At 53.0% G+C, this 17,571-nt stretch overlaps 2 protein-coding genes across 2 annotated transcripts; both read left to right on the forward strand.

Moving 5' to 3' along the window:
• Positions 1–3,114: 3,114 nt before the first annotated feature.
• BDP55DRAFT_626072 (Up-regulated during septation-domain-containing protein) lies at positions 3,115–5,438 on the forward strand (the record flags this gene model as incomplete). Its single annotated transcript, XM_060571583.1, has 4 exons — positions 3,115–3,210; positions 3,302–3,608; positions 3,653–4,536; positions 4,590–5,438. The coding sequence occupies 4 exons, from the start codon at positions 3,115–3,117 to the stop codon at positions 5,436–5,438; spliced, it is 2,136 nt and encodes a 711-aa protein (XP_060436257.1).
• A 5,894-nt stretch (positions 5,439–11,332) lies between these two features.
• Positions 11,333–16,622, forward strand: BDP55DRAFT_723028 (kinesin motor domain-containing protein; the record flags this gene model as incomplete). The annotated part of the gene is made up of 2 exons (XM_060578686.1): positions 11,333–11,396; positions 11,491–16,622. The coding sequence occupies 2 exons, from the start codon at positions 11,333–11,335 to the stop codon at positions 16,620–16,622; spliced, it is 5,196 nt and encodes a 1,731-aa protein (XP_060436258.1).
• Between the last annotated feature and the right edge of the window lie 949 nt (positions 16,623–17,571).

Genomic DNA, 17,571 nt, shown 5'->3' on the forward strand with positions numbered 1-17,571 from the left:
CAGCTGACCGTCGCACTACGTGGATGGCATAAGGCAATGGGAGGGAACTGGGTCAATTAGCCCCTCACTCTCTGCGTCTCTGCGCTGGGACTTGCCAGAACCGTGAGGCATCTACCTGGTTGAAAGAAGCAAGTGCGACTCGTATTATCTGGGCTGGGAAAGGTCGATGTTGTTGCAAGCAAGAACAAGAACGGTCCAGGCCTCGAAGACAGGGAAGGTGGAAAGTCGAGACTCGGGAGGCAATTCTGAGGTAGTAGTAGCCTGCACAGTAGTGTCCATGTGCTCAATGCTACTACCTCATACGTGCCCCTATTCTCGTGAAGTGTAAGGTGAGGTAGTTGGCAACGAGAGCACAGATGAGTAGAGGCAACCTGAAAGCATCCCAAGAGTCAAAGACGTTACCCCTCGAACGGAGACTAACTGAGATATGCCCAAGTAGAGCCAGAAACGCATCTCCAGGGTATTTTCTTTCGGTCGTCTCCTGTTCCGGTAACTTGTTGGACATCCAGACAATCACAAACAGGTCCAAGTGCTTCAGGTTATTAGTAGAAGCGTTACATTGATAACCTGGATACCATCATGTGGCAAGTGGTGGCTTTCTACCCACTGCTGTGGCGACGCTACCTTGCCTGTGGCCCTGTGCTGCAGAGTCCCTGGCAAGCCGCAGGAGAAACTTGAGGTTGAGGCGAGGTGGACAACTCCGGGCGAGAGTGTATAGCTGGTGCTGTTAGTGTAGCAGAGAACCCTTTACTTACCACCCGGCCGGTCTACTCCTACAACTAAATTATCAAGAAAACGTTATCAGACCGGTACTATGAACTAGCATGACGGGCATCGGTTACTCGGAGAGGGACATTGAAGAGGGGAAGGATGCCATGTGCGCCAGTGCGTCGTTGCAAACGCCGTCGAGAAAAGGTACAGAGTACGTACCGCGCTTACCTTTTGCTGGAGCATCCCAGACGAATAAGGTGCAGCTGGAGTGGATGCTGCAAGTCGAAAGTGGGGTGACGGAAACCTTTGCAGTCATGGGCTCGAGGCAGGCACGGTACGTATCTTTGCGTAGTGGTGAGGTGCCTTCCCCTGCACATGCCCTGGTCTCCGGGATCCCGTCACTGCCCGTCCAGGTTGACGTTCTCCCAGGCACCGGAATCTCCAGTTTTTTCCTGAGTAGGACCCCCCGGTCCGAGATGTGGAGTCCCTGCCTCTCTTAGTCAGGTACGTACTCGCAGGTCTCTCTCTCGTTCTTTCTCTTTTTCGCCAGTGTTCTAAACATTTGGCAACCACGCACCCACGCAGCCAGTGGACCGCCCCTGCCTCTTGACACCCCGAGCTAATGATGGGCGTGGGTGTGGCTTTCTGGTTGTGCGGCGTGCTCAAGCCGTTTCAACTTGTCCCCCGTCCTAATGTCCTTCTCTCCCACTTTCACCCATGCAACCTGGAAGCTGCAGAAAACAGATGCAGATGTTGCAGGGCCCACACTTCGTACGTACACCGCGACGCAACAGCTTGCGGATGGATGCACACTCTGCACATCTTTTCCTCCTATGCACATCTGTACCTTATTCGCACTTCGACCACTCCACCATCCCCCATTCATAACCGTACTCCGTACACACTAATCACTTTTGTACACTCTCGCACACGCTAATACAACACTCTCGCACACTCATGACACTCGAGCTTTATGAAGACAGACGTTCTCGTGGCTCTCAGTCTCCCACGCACAACACAATTACACTTTAGGTTCCTGCTAGCGTGACGTCCCTCTTCCACTGTTCCACACCCACCCTTCATTCTTCATTCTTCTCCCTCTAGTTCGTCTCCGTCTTGGACTTGTGGCCATCCACTTCGTCTACAGCGTGGCCCTTGTCCATTTCTGGTTCTTCACCCCTACTGCCCTATTCCCAATCTTGCTTCTTGTCCGGCAGTCGGACATAGCTTTCCTCGTGTTTCGCCCAGTTCGTTGGACTCTGACTGGGTCTCAAGATGCAATCTCGGTCCTAACCTGCCCTGGAGAAGCTCCAAGGAAGCACGTTGGAAGCAACACTCAACCACTCGTCGTCTCTTCGACTTCGAGGTGCTTGCATCTGCATCACGGACGGACACTCCTCGACACCCCGCCGCCGCCATGTCCTCTCCTGTGTGTTTCCTACAGTACGGATACACATAGTACCTTACCCGTCGTCCCCGTTGCGGCTTGCCTCCCTTGCCCCCCCCGGCCTGCAGCAGACAACCTCCAGCTGCACACTACAGTGGCAGCTGCAGCAGTGCAGACATCAAAACTCCACGTTCCCAGCTAGTGTAGACACCACTCGCACTGCCCAAGGTCGCTGCTTCGCATGGGACATCCCCGTTGCCCGACACATGCACTCTCGTAGTCTATTTGGTCCTATCCGTACGGAGTACGGTATTCTTACAACATTCCCTTCCTTTGATACAGAGTAGAGTATCCGTACCGTCTTCTTCTCCATGCTCTTATTTCTTCCTCCCCTCATATTCAGGCTTTGCAACGACCGTATCCCACGTTGATACGAGAATTACATCCTCCCAGCGTAACTTCTTTTGCTAGTCTCAGTATAGTATACCCAAAGGTTTGTCTTCTCCCTCTGATCCTCACTATTATCTATACTCGACTCAGCTCCGTCACTTTTCTGTTTCCATGTCCTCCCCCCCGTTCGCCCCAAGTCGTGCCGTCCCCCCCCACACCCCCTGGTCTCTCTTCTCTCTCTGGAGTCTGTCTTTCCCACATTTGCATCCCCCCCTTGCCATACTGGCCCAGGGCGCAGGGCGCATAGCCTCCCGGTCGAGAAAGAGTCAAGGCTCCCTGTTAGAAAACAGACCGACCTGCATATCGAAGCAACCGAAGGGGGCCCCCATGTCAAGTTCAAGTCGAGCTTTTTTTCCCTCCTCTCCAGTCGGGTTCCTCTCCACTGCATAAGACATATATAGCCTCACTGCTCGACTTCTTCGTCCGAGGTGCCATTGTTTTACTATAGCGTGGGACCTATAGCTTCCCTGTCCTTGGCTATAGCTGTGCCAGATCTACTCCTGACCTGTACCAACTGTCATCTATCTCTCACCCTCAGAACCCTGTCTCCCTTCTCTCAAGTCTCAATGGCTCACATCGCAAGCTGTATGCTCGATGAAGGCGATTCTGCCAACCCGCCGTATATAGCGAAGCCGCTCTCCCCACTACCCCCAATGGACTCGGTATGGACATCGCTCTTTTATTCCAACTACCTACACGTCCTCTCTACCTATGAGTTATTCTTTAGCTGACCAAGCCTTGGGATTCTCTCAGACATCACAAGGTCCACCACCATCATCAACAGATCACAAGCCCTTTGTGTGGAGGATGCACCATCCGGATACCCGCAAGTATCAGCTCTTCCCAAAGGATCGCCAGCAACGGCCACCGAACAAGAGCCTTGACCCCGAGCAAGCCTTCGCCCTCGCCATGGGACAGAACGACAAGACCGAGAAGCCCTGCAGCAGCAGCGGCTCACTCCGGCTACGCATCAAGGAACACAATCTCATCAGACGGCGCAAAGTGAGCATTCCTGAATTAGGCCCCATGACGACGGTCCAAGAGGTTCCCATGGATTCACGTAAGTACTCACCTCCCAGCTTCAAGCAACACAAAGTTGACAAGATACAGCCACTATTCCGGGACGCCCACCGCTTCACGAAAGATCTATTAGCGCACCAGGACATCACATTAAGCAGCACAAGTCGAACGGGTCCGTCTCATCGATAGCCGCAGCCGACGCCGATAGATCTGGTTGCACCACTCCTGCCCGCTCACCGGACCGACACCAACGATCCACCTCTGAGAGCCAGACTCCCCGCCAACCCGCCTCACCGAAGCAACTGGCGCCTCTCGTCATTCCCACTCACATCGGCAACGTACCGCGTCTTGCCAGACAAATCTCCCACAACCGCATGCGATCCGGCAGCACTGGTCAAGACTCTTCTCAGCACTCCGCCCGCGCCGACGATTCGCCTAGGTCACTTGCTCGAACTCCGTATACGCCTTTGACCGCCTCTACGGCCCTCACGACTCCCTTATCCGCCTGCCCAACTTTCATGTCCGCCACAACTCCCGTGTCTGCTCCCATCATGGAGGAACGTGGCTCGACGAAGCCTTGGGAGATGAACTACAACCAAGACGCATCCACTCCCGTCCAGCTAAAGAGCGATAACTTTGCGTCACCTAGTACCGATAGCACTCAAAGGCCGTTTGTTCACAGCCACAGAAGGGGCCAGTCCGAGTCAGGCAGCATTATGGACCGTGGGCGGCCGAGGAAGCGAAGTGAATCACGAACTAACAACGGTCTTCTCCCCAAGCGAAGCTGCTCAACAAGGAATAAGAGCGCTGAACGCCGGGCGTTTGAAGAGCTTCCTACTGGATGGCGAGCCGGCGAGGCACCCAGCCATATTGAGCAAGACGATCTGGTAGCTCTGCAAAAGCAGGCTTTTGGACAGGCCTCACGATTTGAGGTGCTGAGGAAGGAGGATGTGGAGCTCCTTTCAAGGGTAAGGGTCACTCTGTGCTTCATTTTGAGAGTAGAAACTAACACCTTATCTAGGAACTCCGTCAGCTTGATGAGCGCACCGAATATCTCCGCCGTACCTACAACTCTCTGCGAGCTGGTCGGCGCAATCTGCACTCTCGCATCTGCCAATACCTCCGTTCTCCTCGTACGGCTAGGTTTAGCACAGACTCGATGCTTAAGCAAGAGGAAGCTCTCGCTGAGCTCGACACGTCAATCGACGACTGGGTGAACAAGCTGGAACAGGCTGAGAACCGTCGCACACGGGTACGCCAAAAGCTTCTGGAACACGTCGCTGCTGCAGCTACCCTCCCCACTCCCGCCGCGACGGCCGCGAGCGAGTCATTGCAACTCGCCATGGGCATCCGCCCGCCTCCACCAGTGGGTGTTGGAAACATCTCCACTCCTCCTCGAAGCCCCACCAAGAACTCCTTCTCTTCGCACACTGCCAGCAGCTCCCCTTCACCACAACGGGTCGTTGCCCAGGTCCCCAGCACCATCGTTGAGCAACCCGTGATCGAGGAGTGCCCCGTTGCCTCTGTCGATAAGCACGTCTCTTCCTTCAGTCACCGTCGCACCGGCATGGAAAGCATCCGCATCTACGCCGACAGCGACGTGTACGCTCTTCTGGCCGATGTAGAGAATGAAATCACCAAGATGAGCGCCGCGGCAAATCAGACTGAGGCCACTGCGGCCTTGTCGGATGACGAGCAGAAGGAGATCCATCGGGCACGTAGCCATGAGGCTCTCAGTGGGCTCGCAAATGAGAAGCCCACCGACGCCAAGGACACCATCCCGTCTCCTCGCGCGCCTTCCCCTCCAGCCAAGGATAGCCCGGCAGACGGCGAAGCCATCTTCCTCACTAGTGCCGTCTTCCGAGGCTAAGAGCCAGCCCAGCCTCAGCTCTACCCCATCTCTGTTGTCCAATACGGCAGCAGCAACTATACTACATCCCATTTCATCTCAATTTTTGTTCTGTTTCGAAACCGTTATTCATTTAACGCTTACGCTCCCTACGTCTCAAACGACTTCACGGCTGACCCATTACCTTCCTTTCCCGAGAAGCGCTATTTCTCTTTGCTACATTATCATTACTAACTTGATACCCGTCCGCGACGCTCCCTTTCTTCTGTTCTATTAGTAGTTTGTTTCACCGCATTGGCCGGCGCCACATTACCACCTTCCCTTCATCACATTGTTGTTTCCCTATAACAGAGGCATATATGTATGCATCGTCATCTACTGGGTGTTGGCGGCGCTATCCTTTTCTTGTAGGAAAATGTCTTGGTCCCGGTGTGGACAGACAGCCATTTCTTTTCATGTTACAATACCGGTTCTGTGCAACCTTGTAAGCTAGATTATCATGGTCAGTGGCCGCAGTGTGCCATCTGAACCGCAAAGTCCCTTCCTACGGGAAGAAGCGACAATCAAAAGACACAAATTTCCAAACCCCACTGTCATCAATCCTTCAATAGGTACATCAAATGTGATTCTGTGACGAGCCTTGTGAGTATATTACTCTAACAGAGCTTCCCAGCTCCCCTGTCCTCCAATGTCTTGCCTTTTTCTTTTTCCGTTCGAAATGGTGTTCTTCAACAAAAGCTGACGCTCCGACAGTGTATCCACATGGGGATCTCCAGGGTCCCTCCAAAAGCAAAGTTTCTTTTCGTTGGCACACTAAATTTTATGACTTACATGATGAGGCGTACCTTATCTTGACTGAACTCCACCGACCGACACTTTAGGCGGGTCAAGAAGGTAATTAGGAAACGGAACGTTCACCGGAAAGTAGAGTTTGGAGCACCACCAATTACGCAGGACTGACGTCGCTTCCGATGACGGATGATGAAAGTCACTATCGGGCAATTTCTACTATAGTACTGTTGTATCTGTCCGTATAGAGTTTGGACGTTGCGTCCGTTTGACTACCGGTACCGTTTTGCAGACTATGCGTATGTGGGCGGTGTGCTATGTGTGTCGCGACGCTGTGCCCTTGGGGCATCAAATACTACAGCGTCGTCTGAATCAGTTCGATTGAGTTCCTCTATGAGATATAGATAGAAAAAGGTCAGACACAATTAGCAGGTGGTTTGATCTGTCATTGAACTGGGGCAACGCTACGGCGCTATAGCGTAATAGCCTACCGAACGAAAGCCGCCCGCCGCTGCCGCACGGGGCGCCAAGCTCATTTGACGTGATTTAGTCGCATTTTCTATCTTTACTATCCGTACCAAGTCTGCTATCAAAAGATCAAGCAATGTTTAAGCAACGCCAAGCGGGGGGAGCGTAGTGTCATAAGTTAGCGTTTTTCAGATCAGATCATGTTTCGATGCCAAGGCGTTCGGCGTGACCGATTCTTTGGCGAGGGGAGGGATATATACTTGAAAATACAGCGTGACAGCCAAGTGTGCGACTGTATCCGTACAATTCGTATGTATAGAGAGCCCGCCCCCCTCCCCCCAGAAATGATGATGATCGCAGCAAAAGGTAGAGTTGTAGCACGCCCAACGATGATCTGCGGGCTTGGTGGGGCGGGTGCGACTTTGTCATGAGTCGTTTTCCGGCGCCACGATACGGTTGAGTCCAGAGCCATGAGGACGCTGAAGGTTCAGAGGCGACGGGAACGGGATGGTGCGCGCCTACGCGTGTAACCATTCTCTTAGGTTAACTGGCAACTCGACAATAGCTATTCGTCGTTGAGCAACCATTGGTTGTGGAGAAACCCTCCCACCTCAGCCTAGATTCCTGGCACCAGGGCGTGAAAGAGAGTTAGGTTGTGGTCTGCCCGCTACGATTTGCCAAGCAGCGGGTATATCAGCTAGGTTTTCGGTTCATGTTTATCTCGTCATTGATGTTGCGATGCTGCGCTGCTGGGGGGGCACTGTGGTAGTGCGCCCCAGTTCCTCTTCAGGTTTAAGTCTTGTCTGTAAGAGCAACCTTGCGGCTACTACGGTCGTGCTCTGCCGATCTTCAAGCAGGCACCTGCAAAAGGATTGTAACTGTACGGATAAGGTGCTATTTTCCGGACCACTGTATGAATCACGAACCCTTTGGAAAGGGTGTCTTGGTTGGAATTGTCTTAAGTTGCGACTAGATTCATTTACGTTCTGGACGGCTATCCTCTTGTCTTCATCTAGGTAACATGATGTGACGGCACAAAACGTCATCGCTGCAACGTGTGGTGATACAAAAGTCTCCGTTCACACACAATCCGGGGGTGGCGATTCGAAATGCGCCGCGTGCAAAACGGGCGAGACGGCGCACCCGCAGCCCGCTTCGGAGAGGCGCACGCGCCGTTTGAGAACCGTTACTTTTGTCAGTGCCAGGAGCCGAAGAAACAGCTAGGTATCTTCAGCTGGGCCCCCCCGTTCGGTGGCTTGCACCCGGGATTTTCTTCGCGAGAAAGAAGAAAAAAAAAGGAAAGAACGTGGTTGACGGCGTCGTGCGCCCGGATCCGGCACGGATGAACCGGAGGGATCTGATGTCTGCCAGCGACCTTGGAGGCTGGAGGGAGGGGGAAACTTCGAACACACCCATGTTGATTCGCTAGTGACAGGCTGACAGGCTGAAGAAATGTTCTAGTCAGGGGGTAAGCGTCTTACCAAAGTCACGACGATCGCTGTTCGGCTCTAGCTCGTTGCCCGTGGTGAGGGAAGAAACTTGCCTAGAGCCTAGAGGAAAGCCGCAAAACGCTAGCGTTGGAAACCACCAACGTCTTCTATGCTTTTCTTTTCTTCTTCGCGTTCCTCGTTTGCCGCAATTCTCGTCAAGGTGGGCACGTATGCGAACGGGTCGCGTTCTGGTAGACTGAAGGCGGAGCTATGCAGCGTGTGGCTGACTTGGCCTTCCCAAGATCCCAATCCCCTTCCCAGGGACTATGTTTTAAGCAGCTGTCAGTCACAGACAGATGACCGGAGTATCCGCCACCCGCGCGAGGTGGCAGAGATGATGGGGAGCTGTTGCGGCCGAGGCGGGGTTTGCGATTTTTGATTGTGGCTTTCCATGGTGAGGTTCTTCGGTGTTGGTGTTACGGATAGTGTTGGCCAGGTTGGCGGGCATGTTGGGGGGGAGGGGGGGGGGGGGGGGGGGGGGGGGAGCAGAACTTCGACAAGCTTGTTCTGGAACACTGGGGCCGTTTCTTGATGAACTGGGCCTCGAGTTCGCCGGGTCCGAGTTGATGAAGCGTAGCGCGCCTGTCTGTGGCTCTGTGTCTTTGTGGCTCCGTCACCTCCCGGACGTTCCATCCGGTGCGCCGGCTCGAGTTGAGGAAGGGATCTAGAGCTTCTGAGATGGGGCGACACGAGGGAAGAAGGGGTTCTAGAAGGGGTTTTTGGTACAAGGTTAGTGGGGAAGGGGCTGTTTGCAGTCTTTCGTGCATTCGCGTAGATATATCTCGTTCCAGATGGGTGGAGGATGATGACAAAATTCTCCTCCTTCAGAGCCACCCAAGGCTGACGCTTCGTTGGTTGTTTTGTAGATCCATAGTGCTTTGGGCCCTTGGCTCTTTGGGGGCTGGCTTGCGGGTGAGGGATCAAGGCAGGGCCTTGTTGCCCGTGCCTTCGTATACCGGGGGATGTCGCCGAATATGCAGGTTCAAGAATCGGATGGGGGGGGGGGGGGGGGGGGGGGGGGGCTGCAAAAGACTTGTCTCGAAGGTTATCTTCGGAGTTTTGTTTCGACACCTGGGGAAAGGGGATGTGCTCCATCTCGGGGGCTCGTTAGTTGTCGCAGATATAAAGGGCCTCCCTTCGCAGGGTAAGCTCCCCGACCTGCCTAACTTGGGTATAACGTCGCATACCAGCAGCTCATACTGATTCATCACCTTGTGCTGATTTGTACATGGTGTAGTAATGTGTTATTTTCAGAGGGAGCGTGTTGGTAGAAATAGTCCGATATGTTGTGGATGATCCAGAGTGGCATGCCAAGGTGCTACGTCATATAGGACGCCACTTCAGCTGTGTTCGCTCTGTTCGATGAAATGAAACTATAAACGACGAGGCTATCAAGAGTTGAAGACTCGATTGGTTATCCCGACGTTGGGTGACTATCCGCTTCCCTGGTGGCGAACAGAGCCCGGTTCGGCTCGCAGCAATGGTAACTAAAACGGCGACGCAGCTTTGTTCTGCAAAATCGTAGATCATACGAAAAACCAAGCGCGGTTGGTGTGATGTGTGAACTGAATAGCAGAGATCCAGTAAAAGTGTATGTATGCGGCCGCGAATGTTCTCTTGGTAGACACCCAATTCGATGTTGGATCTTGTAAGTTGATTGGATGAACACTTGTTCGCATTTTGCTTTGGTCGAGTGACACTTGGGACGAAAGGCTCCTGATGAGCGACATATGCTGGCGTGTAAAAGCGGTTAAGGCGATCTTAAGATCATCAAGACGACCCCGCACATAAGATGAGCGATCCTGCCGGTACCCGCCCGCTATTCTTCTCGTTAAAGAATTCTAGTTCGTAATCAACACGATTCTGCTGTGCGCAACCACGTTCTGTTTGTTGACTTGACAGGGATTGGCCAGGTGATGGTACTGCAGAATGGGATGAACTTGTGCCAGGCGAAAGACGGTACGGATGCAGGTACGCAGATGCTGGGAGCTGAATATGACAGCATGTGAGTGTTCAAGGCAGCCAGACGGAGTGGCTGGCCAGATCGACGCGAGAATGGCTCCGCCGCAGCAACACATTACTGGCGCCAATGAGAAGACATGCTAAGACGAGATCCGTATGCAGATGTTGAGGAATTGCCCGAGGCACTTGCGTTCTTGAGTTCATCGATTGTTTCAGCGGTTGAGCGTTGCTGTAACTTTAAACACTTGTCAAAGTAGAGCGGGGGATGTGGATCTAGCTAGGTATGGGCGCGTAAGAGTGAGTGCCTATTGCAATACCCTGCGGTTGAGAAGCATGAATGAGCCAGCGGAGTATGGATGCGCAAACGACATGTTGAAGAATGATGTTGGTTTTCTTTCGAATTAATACCAGGTATTAATGTCTAGTAAGAGTAGGTTGAGGAACGCGTGCCGGGGCCATGGTTCACAGGGCTTAGTCATCTGCCACTGGCGCACCTCACCAAACCCACCAAACCAAACACTGAAAGGTGGCACTGCACCACGGGCGGTGGTCGTCGTCAGTGGTCACCCCGCTGAACGGATTGGCACGTGAAGTGACCCTGACCAAAGCTAATTTCCGGCCCAATCAGTTCCCTGCAGAGGACCGTCATGCGGTGCGCGACCGCGTCCTTTCCGAAATTTGTTGACATCGAAGTACTCCGTACCCTTCATTTCGCATCCTGCTCAACGACAGATCCCCTTTCTGTGCTACGCGATCACGACCCTACCACGCCGAAACGATTCTGAATTTGTGCGAAAGTACGCTCCAGCGACGACCGGAAGACTGCTGTCCGTCATCGGACGCAACGGCATTGTTTGCGGGGCCTGTAGCTGTAGCTGCGTCATTCCAAGAGCCTGTCTTGGAAGTACTTGGCCATCGAAACCGAAAGAATCCCGATTGACGATCCCCGGTTTCGCCCACCGAGACCGTCCGCCCCCTTCGACGCTCGGATGATGATCTAGTGGCAGTCTACAAGAGAGCTGTCAACACCGAGAGCAGTCCAGACATTGACGACGTGAGCCTTACCGCCGTTTGGTCGGAAAGGGTGGCCGACGTTTGTTTGGACGATATCAACAAGAAGGCTGTGGCTGACAGCCTGCCATCCGTACAACTGGCAATCTCTGCCTTGAAGTCGGGCGGCAGGGTGCCCCCAAACCGGTCGCAAAGATGCCTCCCGCGGGTGGTGGAAACATTAAGGTGGTGGTGAGAGTGAGACCATTCAACAGCAGAGGTACGGCTCGAAAGTGGTGATACCCTCCACGTCCCCCTCGATGGGACGCGTAGAGGGAAGTCTGCGGCTGTCCGAAATGCTAACCTCTACACAGAGATCGACCGTGGCTCAAAATGTATCATCGAGATGAAAGACAACCAGACCGTCCTCGCCCCACCGTCCGATGCTCACGCGAAGAACGCAAAGGATGCCGGCCAGAAAGTGTTCGCCTTCGACAGATCATACTGGTCCTTTGATCGCAAGGACAACCACTACGCCGGCCAGGATAATCTGTTTGACGATCTTGGTCAGCCCCTTCTCGAGAACGCTTTTGGCGGCTATAACAACTGTATCTTCGCCTATGGCCAAACTGGCTCCGGAAAGTCGTATTCAATGATGGGATATGGCAAGGAAGTTGGAATCATCCCAATGATTTGCCAAGATATGTTTAAGAGGATCTCAGCCCTGCAGGAGGACAAGCACTTGCGGTGTACGGTCGAAGTCTCATACCTCGAAATTTACAACGAAAGAGTACGAGATCTGTTGAACCCGGCAACGAAAGGAAACCTCAAGGTCCGAGAGCACCCGTCAACCGGTCCGTATGTCGAAGACTTGGCGAAGCTGGTCGTTGGCAGCTTCCAGGAGATTGAACACCTGATGGACGAGGGAAACAAGGCCAGAACTGTCGCCGCAACAAACATGAACGAGACGTCAAGTCGAAGTCACGCGGTTTTCACCTTGATGCTCACTCAGAAAAGATTCGATCCTGACACAAAGATGGAAATGGAGAAGGTTGCCAAAATTAGTCTGGTTGATTTGGCTGGTTCAGAAAGAGCCACATCGACTGGTGCTACGGGTGCTCGACTAAAGGAAGGTGCAGAGATCAACAGATCACTGTCTTCCTTGGGCCGAGTTATCTCAGCCTTGGCAGATATTTCCGTGGGGAAAAAGAAGAAAGGCCCCGGTGGACAAGTCCCGTATCGAGACAGTGTTCTCACATGGCTGCTCAAAGACTCATTAGGTGGAAACAGTATGACAGCTATGATTGCAGCCATCAGCCCAGCAGATATCAACTATGACGAAACTCTCAGCACACTGCGATACGCCGACTCTGCCAAGAGAATCAAGAACCACGCGGTCGTGAACGAAGATGCCAACGCTCGTATGATCAGAGAACTCAAGGAGGAGCTTGCTCTGTTGAGAGGTCAACTAGGAGGAGGAGGCGGCGGTGCAGGCGCGGCGGGAGGAGCTGCCGGTGGTACCATCACGTCAGAAGAGGTCTACCCGGAAGGCACTCCTCTGGAACAGCAATTCGTGTCCATCACGTCTGGTGATGGCGCGGTGAAGAAAGTCTCAAAGGCCGAGATTGCAGAGCAGCTAAATCAGAGTGAAAAGCTGTTGACAGATCTCAATCAGACTTGGGAGCAAAAGTTGCAAAAGACGGAGGAGATCCACAAGGAACGAGAGGCCGCGCTTGAAGAACTCGGTATCAGCATCGAAAAGGGCTTCATCGGACTTTCCACACCAAAAAAGATGCCCCATTTGGTCAATCTTTCAGACGATCCGCTACTTGCCGAGTGTCTTGTGTACAACCTCAAGCCAGGGTTGACCACGGTTGGAAATATGGATACCAATGCTGACAACCAAGCAAACATTCGTCTTAACGGAACTCGCATCATGCATGACCATTGCGCTTTCGAAAACTTACCCGATGGTACTGTGATGGTCATTCCGAAAGAGGGCGCGTCTGTCATGGTCAACGGCAAACGGATCGAGGAGCCTAAACAGCTGCACTCCGGTTATCGTGTCATTTTGGGTGACTTCCATATTTTCCGCTTTAATCACCCTATGGAGGCCCAGAAGGAAAGAGCAGACAAGAACCTGTTGCGTCAATCTGTGACGGCCAGTCAGTTGCAAAATTTCGAGAAAAGTATGCCGACGCCGGCAGTCAGCCCGCGACCAGGACACGAACGAAACTGGAGTAAAGCTGGTTCAGACTTTGGCGACAGTCGGCCGGACTCTCCGATACCGTTCCGTGCTGGACGTGACAATGACTTCATGTTCGCAAGACGAGAAGCAGCAGAGGCTATACTGGGCCCGAATCAAAATCTGGCTAGTCTCACTGACGAGGAGCTCAATGCCCTATTTGAAGGGATTCAAAGGGCGCGTGCTGAGCGTGTCAATGTCCGTGATGGGGATGATGACACGGAGTCTGTCACCTCATATCCGATTCGAGAAAAATACATGTCGACTGGCACAATTGACAACTTCTCTCTCGATACCGCCCTCACTATGCCTTCAACCCCAAAGCAGGGTGAAGTAGATGACAAGTTGAGGGAAGTGCGAGAAGAGATGCAATCCCAGCTTGACCGGCAGAAAGAGGAGTATCAAGACCAGCTTAAGACAGCTGAAGCGGCCAACGTTGAAGTGGAGGAGATCAAGAAGGAAAAGGTCAGGATGGAAGAGACCTTGCAGTCACTCAAGGAGGATATGCAACAACAGCTGGAGGTTCAACGTCGCCAATTCGAAGAGAAGCTCGAGAAAATGGACCCCTTGAAGAGGCCAAAGGCGAACCCCAAGCTATCCGATGAAGAAATCGAGACTGCGAAGCAAGTCGTTAAGCTGTGGCGGACTAGACGCTACGTGCGAATGGCTGAAGCAGTTTTGCAGCACGCCTCAACTTTGAAGGAAGCGCAAATCATGAGCAACGAGCTTGATGAGGGTGTGGTCTTCCAATTCACCGTCGTGGACCTCGGCCATTCCCTATGCTCTACCTACGACATGGTTCTGAATGGGTTGACTGGCGAAGGAGACGATATCCCCCTCGAAGAAACACAAAAACCATGCATCGGCGTGCGCGTCGTCGACTACAAGAATTGCGTTGTGCATCTTTGGAGTCTGGAGAAGCTGCACGACCGGGTGCGGCAAATGCGGCAAATGCACCAGTATCTTGACCAGCCAGAGTATGCTCAACATCTGAGTCTTGACAACCCATTCATCGAGACTTGCATGCCGCAGTATACGCTTGTAGGAGAGGTCGACGTTCCACTGAAGGCTGTCTTTGAAAGCAGGGTTCAAGACTTCGCCCTGGATATTCTCTCCCCCCATACATCCCATGCCATTGGCATGATCAAGCTTTCACTGGAGCCATCACATGCCAGAGCACCATCCAACACGCTGAAATTCAATGTTGTGATGCACGAAATGGTCGGGTTTGCCGAAAGAGAGGGTACGGAGGTTCATGCTCAATTATTCATCCCTGGGGTCTCGGAGGAAGACGGCATCACCACCACGCAGTGGGTCAAGGATTTCGACGAAGGACCCATTCGCTTTGAGAGCGTGCATAGCATGAGCGTTCCTCTTTTCAGTCCGCAAACTGTCACCCTCAGAGCAGCCATTTTCGCAAAAGTTTCAGCAATGCACCTGGACAAACTACTGAGCTGGGACGACATGCGTGATGCTGTACCATTGTCCAGAGGGAAAGGCAAAGGAGCGCGCATCGCCGAGTCGCAATTTTTCACTGAAGAGAAGCACGACGTACTGTCGAGGGTACAGATTCTCGAATTGAACGAGGAGGGAGAGTACGCACCCGTTGAAGTAGCACAAACGAGTGAGATGGACGGTGGTACATTCCAACTTCACCAAGGACTCCAACGCCGCATTGCCATCAATATCACGCATAGTTCTGGAGATGCTCTGCCCTGGGACGACGCGATGAACTTGAGGGTGGGTAAGGTTCAGCTTCTCGATCAGTCAGGAAAGTCGCCAGACATGACCTCAACGTCACCTACCATCGCCCTCAAGCTTGCCAACAAGCCAGCCTTCCGTGATAATGCCAACGGTACTCGAAGCATCACGCTGACCGGCCAATGGGATTCGAGCTTGCACAACTCCCTGCTCCTGGATAGAGTCACCGCGGATAAGTACCGTGTTCAGATGACGGTAGCTTGGGAGATCAGCTCCAGCAAGTTCGCGGAGCCGATGAAGTTCGCAATGCATGTCTGCTGCCAGATCATGTCAAGATCATGGATACGGCAGACGTCAATGTTCTCCTCGCTGTGGCAAAGCGTCCGTTTCGTTCATGCAACGAGTGCCATCTTTACGCTGTCGATGCGACCAGCTCCTATCAAGAGAATAGGTGACTTATGGCGGATGAGCAGCCAGCATGACTATGTGAAGGGAGAAGAGCAGCTCACCACCTGGACCCCTCGTGGAGTCTCCTTAGTCAGCGACTTCATTCTTTCTCGTAAGAAAAGGAAGCGGATTGCGGAAATCGGAGCAGTGCAGACCCTTCTCAAGAAGATTGGTCTGCCAGAGCCAAAGTTGAAGGCGGCGGAAGAGGAGACACCAGAAGAAGACCTGCCGCCCCAACCCACGTATCAAAACGACGATGACGATCTGTTGAATGACACACCGGAGAGCTCGCAGGTGCCAGAGGACGACGAACTTCTCAACGGAGACGGGCAAGAAACGCCGCAACCAGAGGAGGAGACTGCGGCAGTGCAAGCACCTCAAGAACCAGAGATACCCGAGCGAGAGAAGCAGATCCTTGAGAAATGCATCAAGCTCTGGAACAAGTACCCTGATCCGCTGCTGCAGATTCTCAGCCCAACAAACACTTATCCGCCGATGGACGGCTCTGCACCGGAGGCTTCCGCTCCGCCGAGCCTGATCCCTACAATTATTCGAGTTCCGAAGAACCCCAAGGTGCTCAAGGGTGGCTACCTGTTGATTCCTAACAGTAGCTCCACAAGATGGGTCAAAAGATTTGTGGAACTGCGACGGCCGTACCTGCACATCCATTCTGTCACTGATGGAGATGAAGTGGCCATTGTCAGCCTGCGAAACTCACGCGTCGACAGCCAACCTGGCGTTATCGGGCTCTTATCTGGTGACGACGATGACACGGGCTCACAGACCAACGGCAGCGTAGAAGAATTCCGCCCAAGCCATCGACGAACTGCTTCTGGACGTGTCATCTCAACCATTTGGACTGGCACTGGAACAGGAGGCGCAGCCAATGGACCTGGTGGTGGCTTGCAGAGGCTGAGTGAGCGACTGCAAGCTGGTGTTTTTGCGATTTACGGCACGGACAACACTTGGCTGTTCGCTGCACGTAGCGAGCGGGACAAGATGGACTGGATCTTCCGCATCGACCAGAGCTACTTCTCGAGTAGCGACAGCGCCAACGGCAGCGGATCGGGCACCCCCGATAGGTATGATGATTCTCTCATCGGCGGGTACTAATCAGGGAACCTGCCACGAGCATCAACGAACCTCTTTTTTCCTATCTTTCCAGTCTAGAAAGACGAAACCCCAATATGAAACGACGGCACCGCATGAGTGTTTGGGCTCATGCTCATTTCAACCACATTTTCTCTTTGTTCCGTTTGTATAACGCACGACACGAATTGCAGTATACCCTCTATGGCTTGGAAAATAGGAGCGCGGAGGGGAGAGAGAGCAGGAGGAAGAGCTGAGACGGAAGACGGCCGATAATTATCTTTTGGTTTGGGAGAGGTTGGCTATAGACCAGGTGGACGGACGCACAGGAAAAGGAGACTGTGGTCCAACGAATGATACAAAAATCTAGACACAGACAGAGACCTGCCCTTGGGAAAAAGAAGGGGAGTGCAAATGGGGCCAGCCTGGGGCAATGTGCGCTCGCTCTTCTTGGCTCCCACGCTTGGAGTCCTCCTGGCTTGTGGCTAGGCGAAAGAGGGCTTTGCACGATAATGTTCTCCAGTCATGCTGCTTGGCGATTGCATATAGTTTTACGAAGGTATATCTAATGATTAAACGGTTCGAAAACACGATCAAGGAATTTACGGAGGAAATATTTTCGGAATGTGGGGGATAAACATCTATTCTGGCGCGCGCACCTGGCTTCAAAGCCGTGTTTAGATGTCTACGTCTACCGTCTTTCGCCAATGCGTCGCGGCATAGCCATTGAGACTCTCCTTCACGCTGTTCATACGTTCTCATGCTGTTCCGTCGGTTGCGGGAAATCAAAGGTGTTGTCATTCATCGTGAGGTCGGTCGCATCACCCTCCGGAACCAAAAACAGGTGTCCAGGACGCCCCAGGACGCAGAGGTTTCGCGTTCCTCATCCCGACAAGTTTTGATTCTCCCCGGATCGGTTGAACCCACAACCTGACAAATGCCCCGATGTAAATCAGGAAGAGCCGTTGGTTTC

Source organism: Colletotrichum godetiae (genome assembly GCF_030913485.1).
Source record: "Colletotrichum godetiae strain CBS 193.32 chromosome Unknown BDP55scaffold_2, whole genome shotgun sequence".
Taxonomy (NCBI): domain Eukaryota; kingdom Fungi; phylum Ascomycota; class Sordariomycetes; order Glomerellales; family Glomerellaceae; genus Colletotrichum; species Colletotrichum godetiae.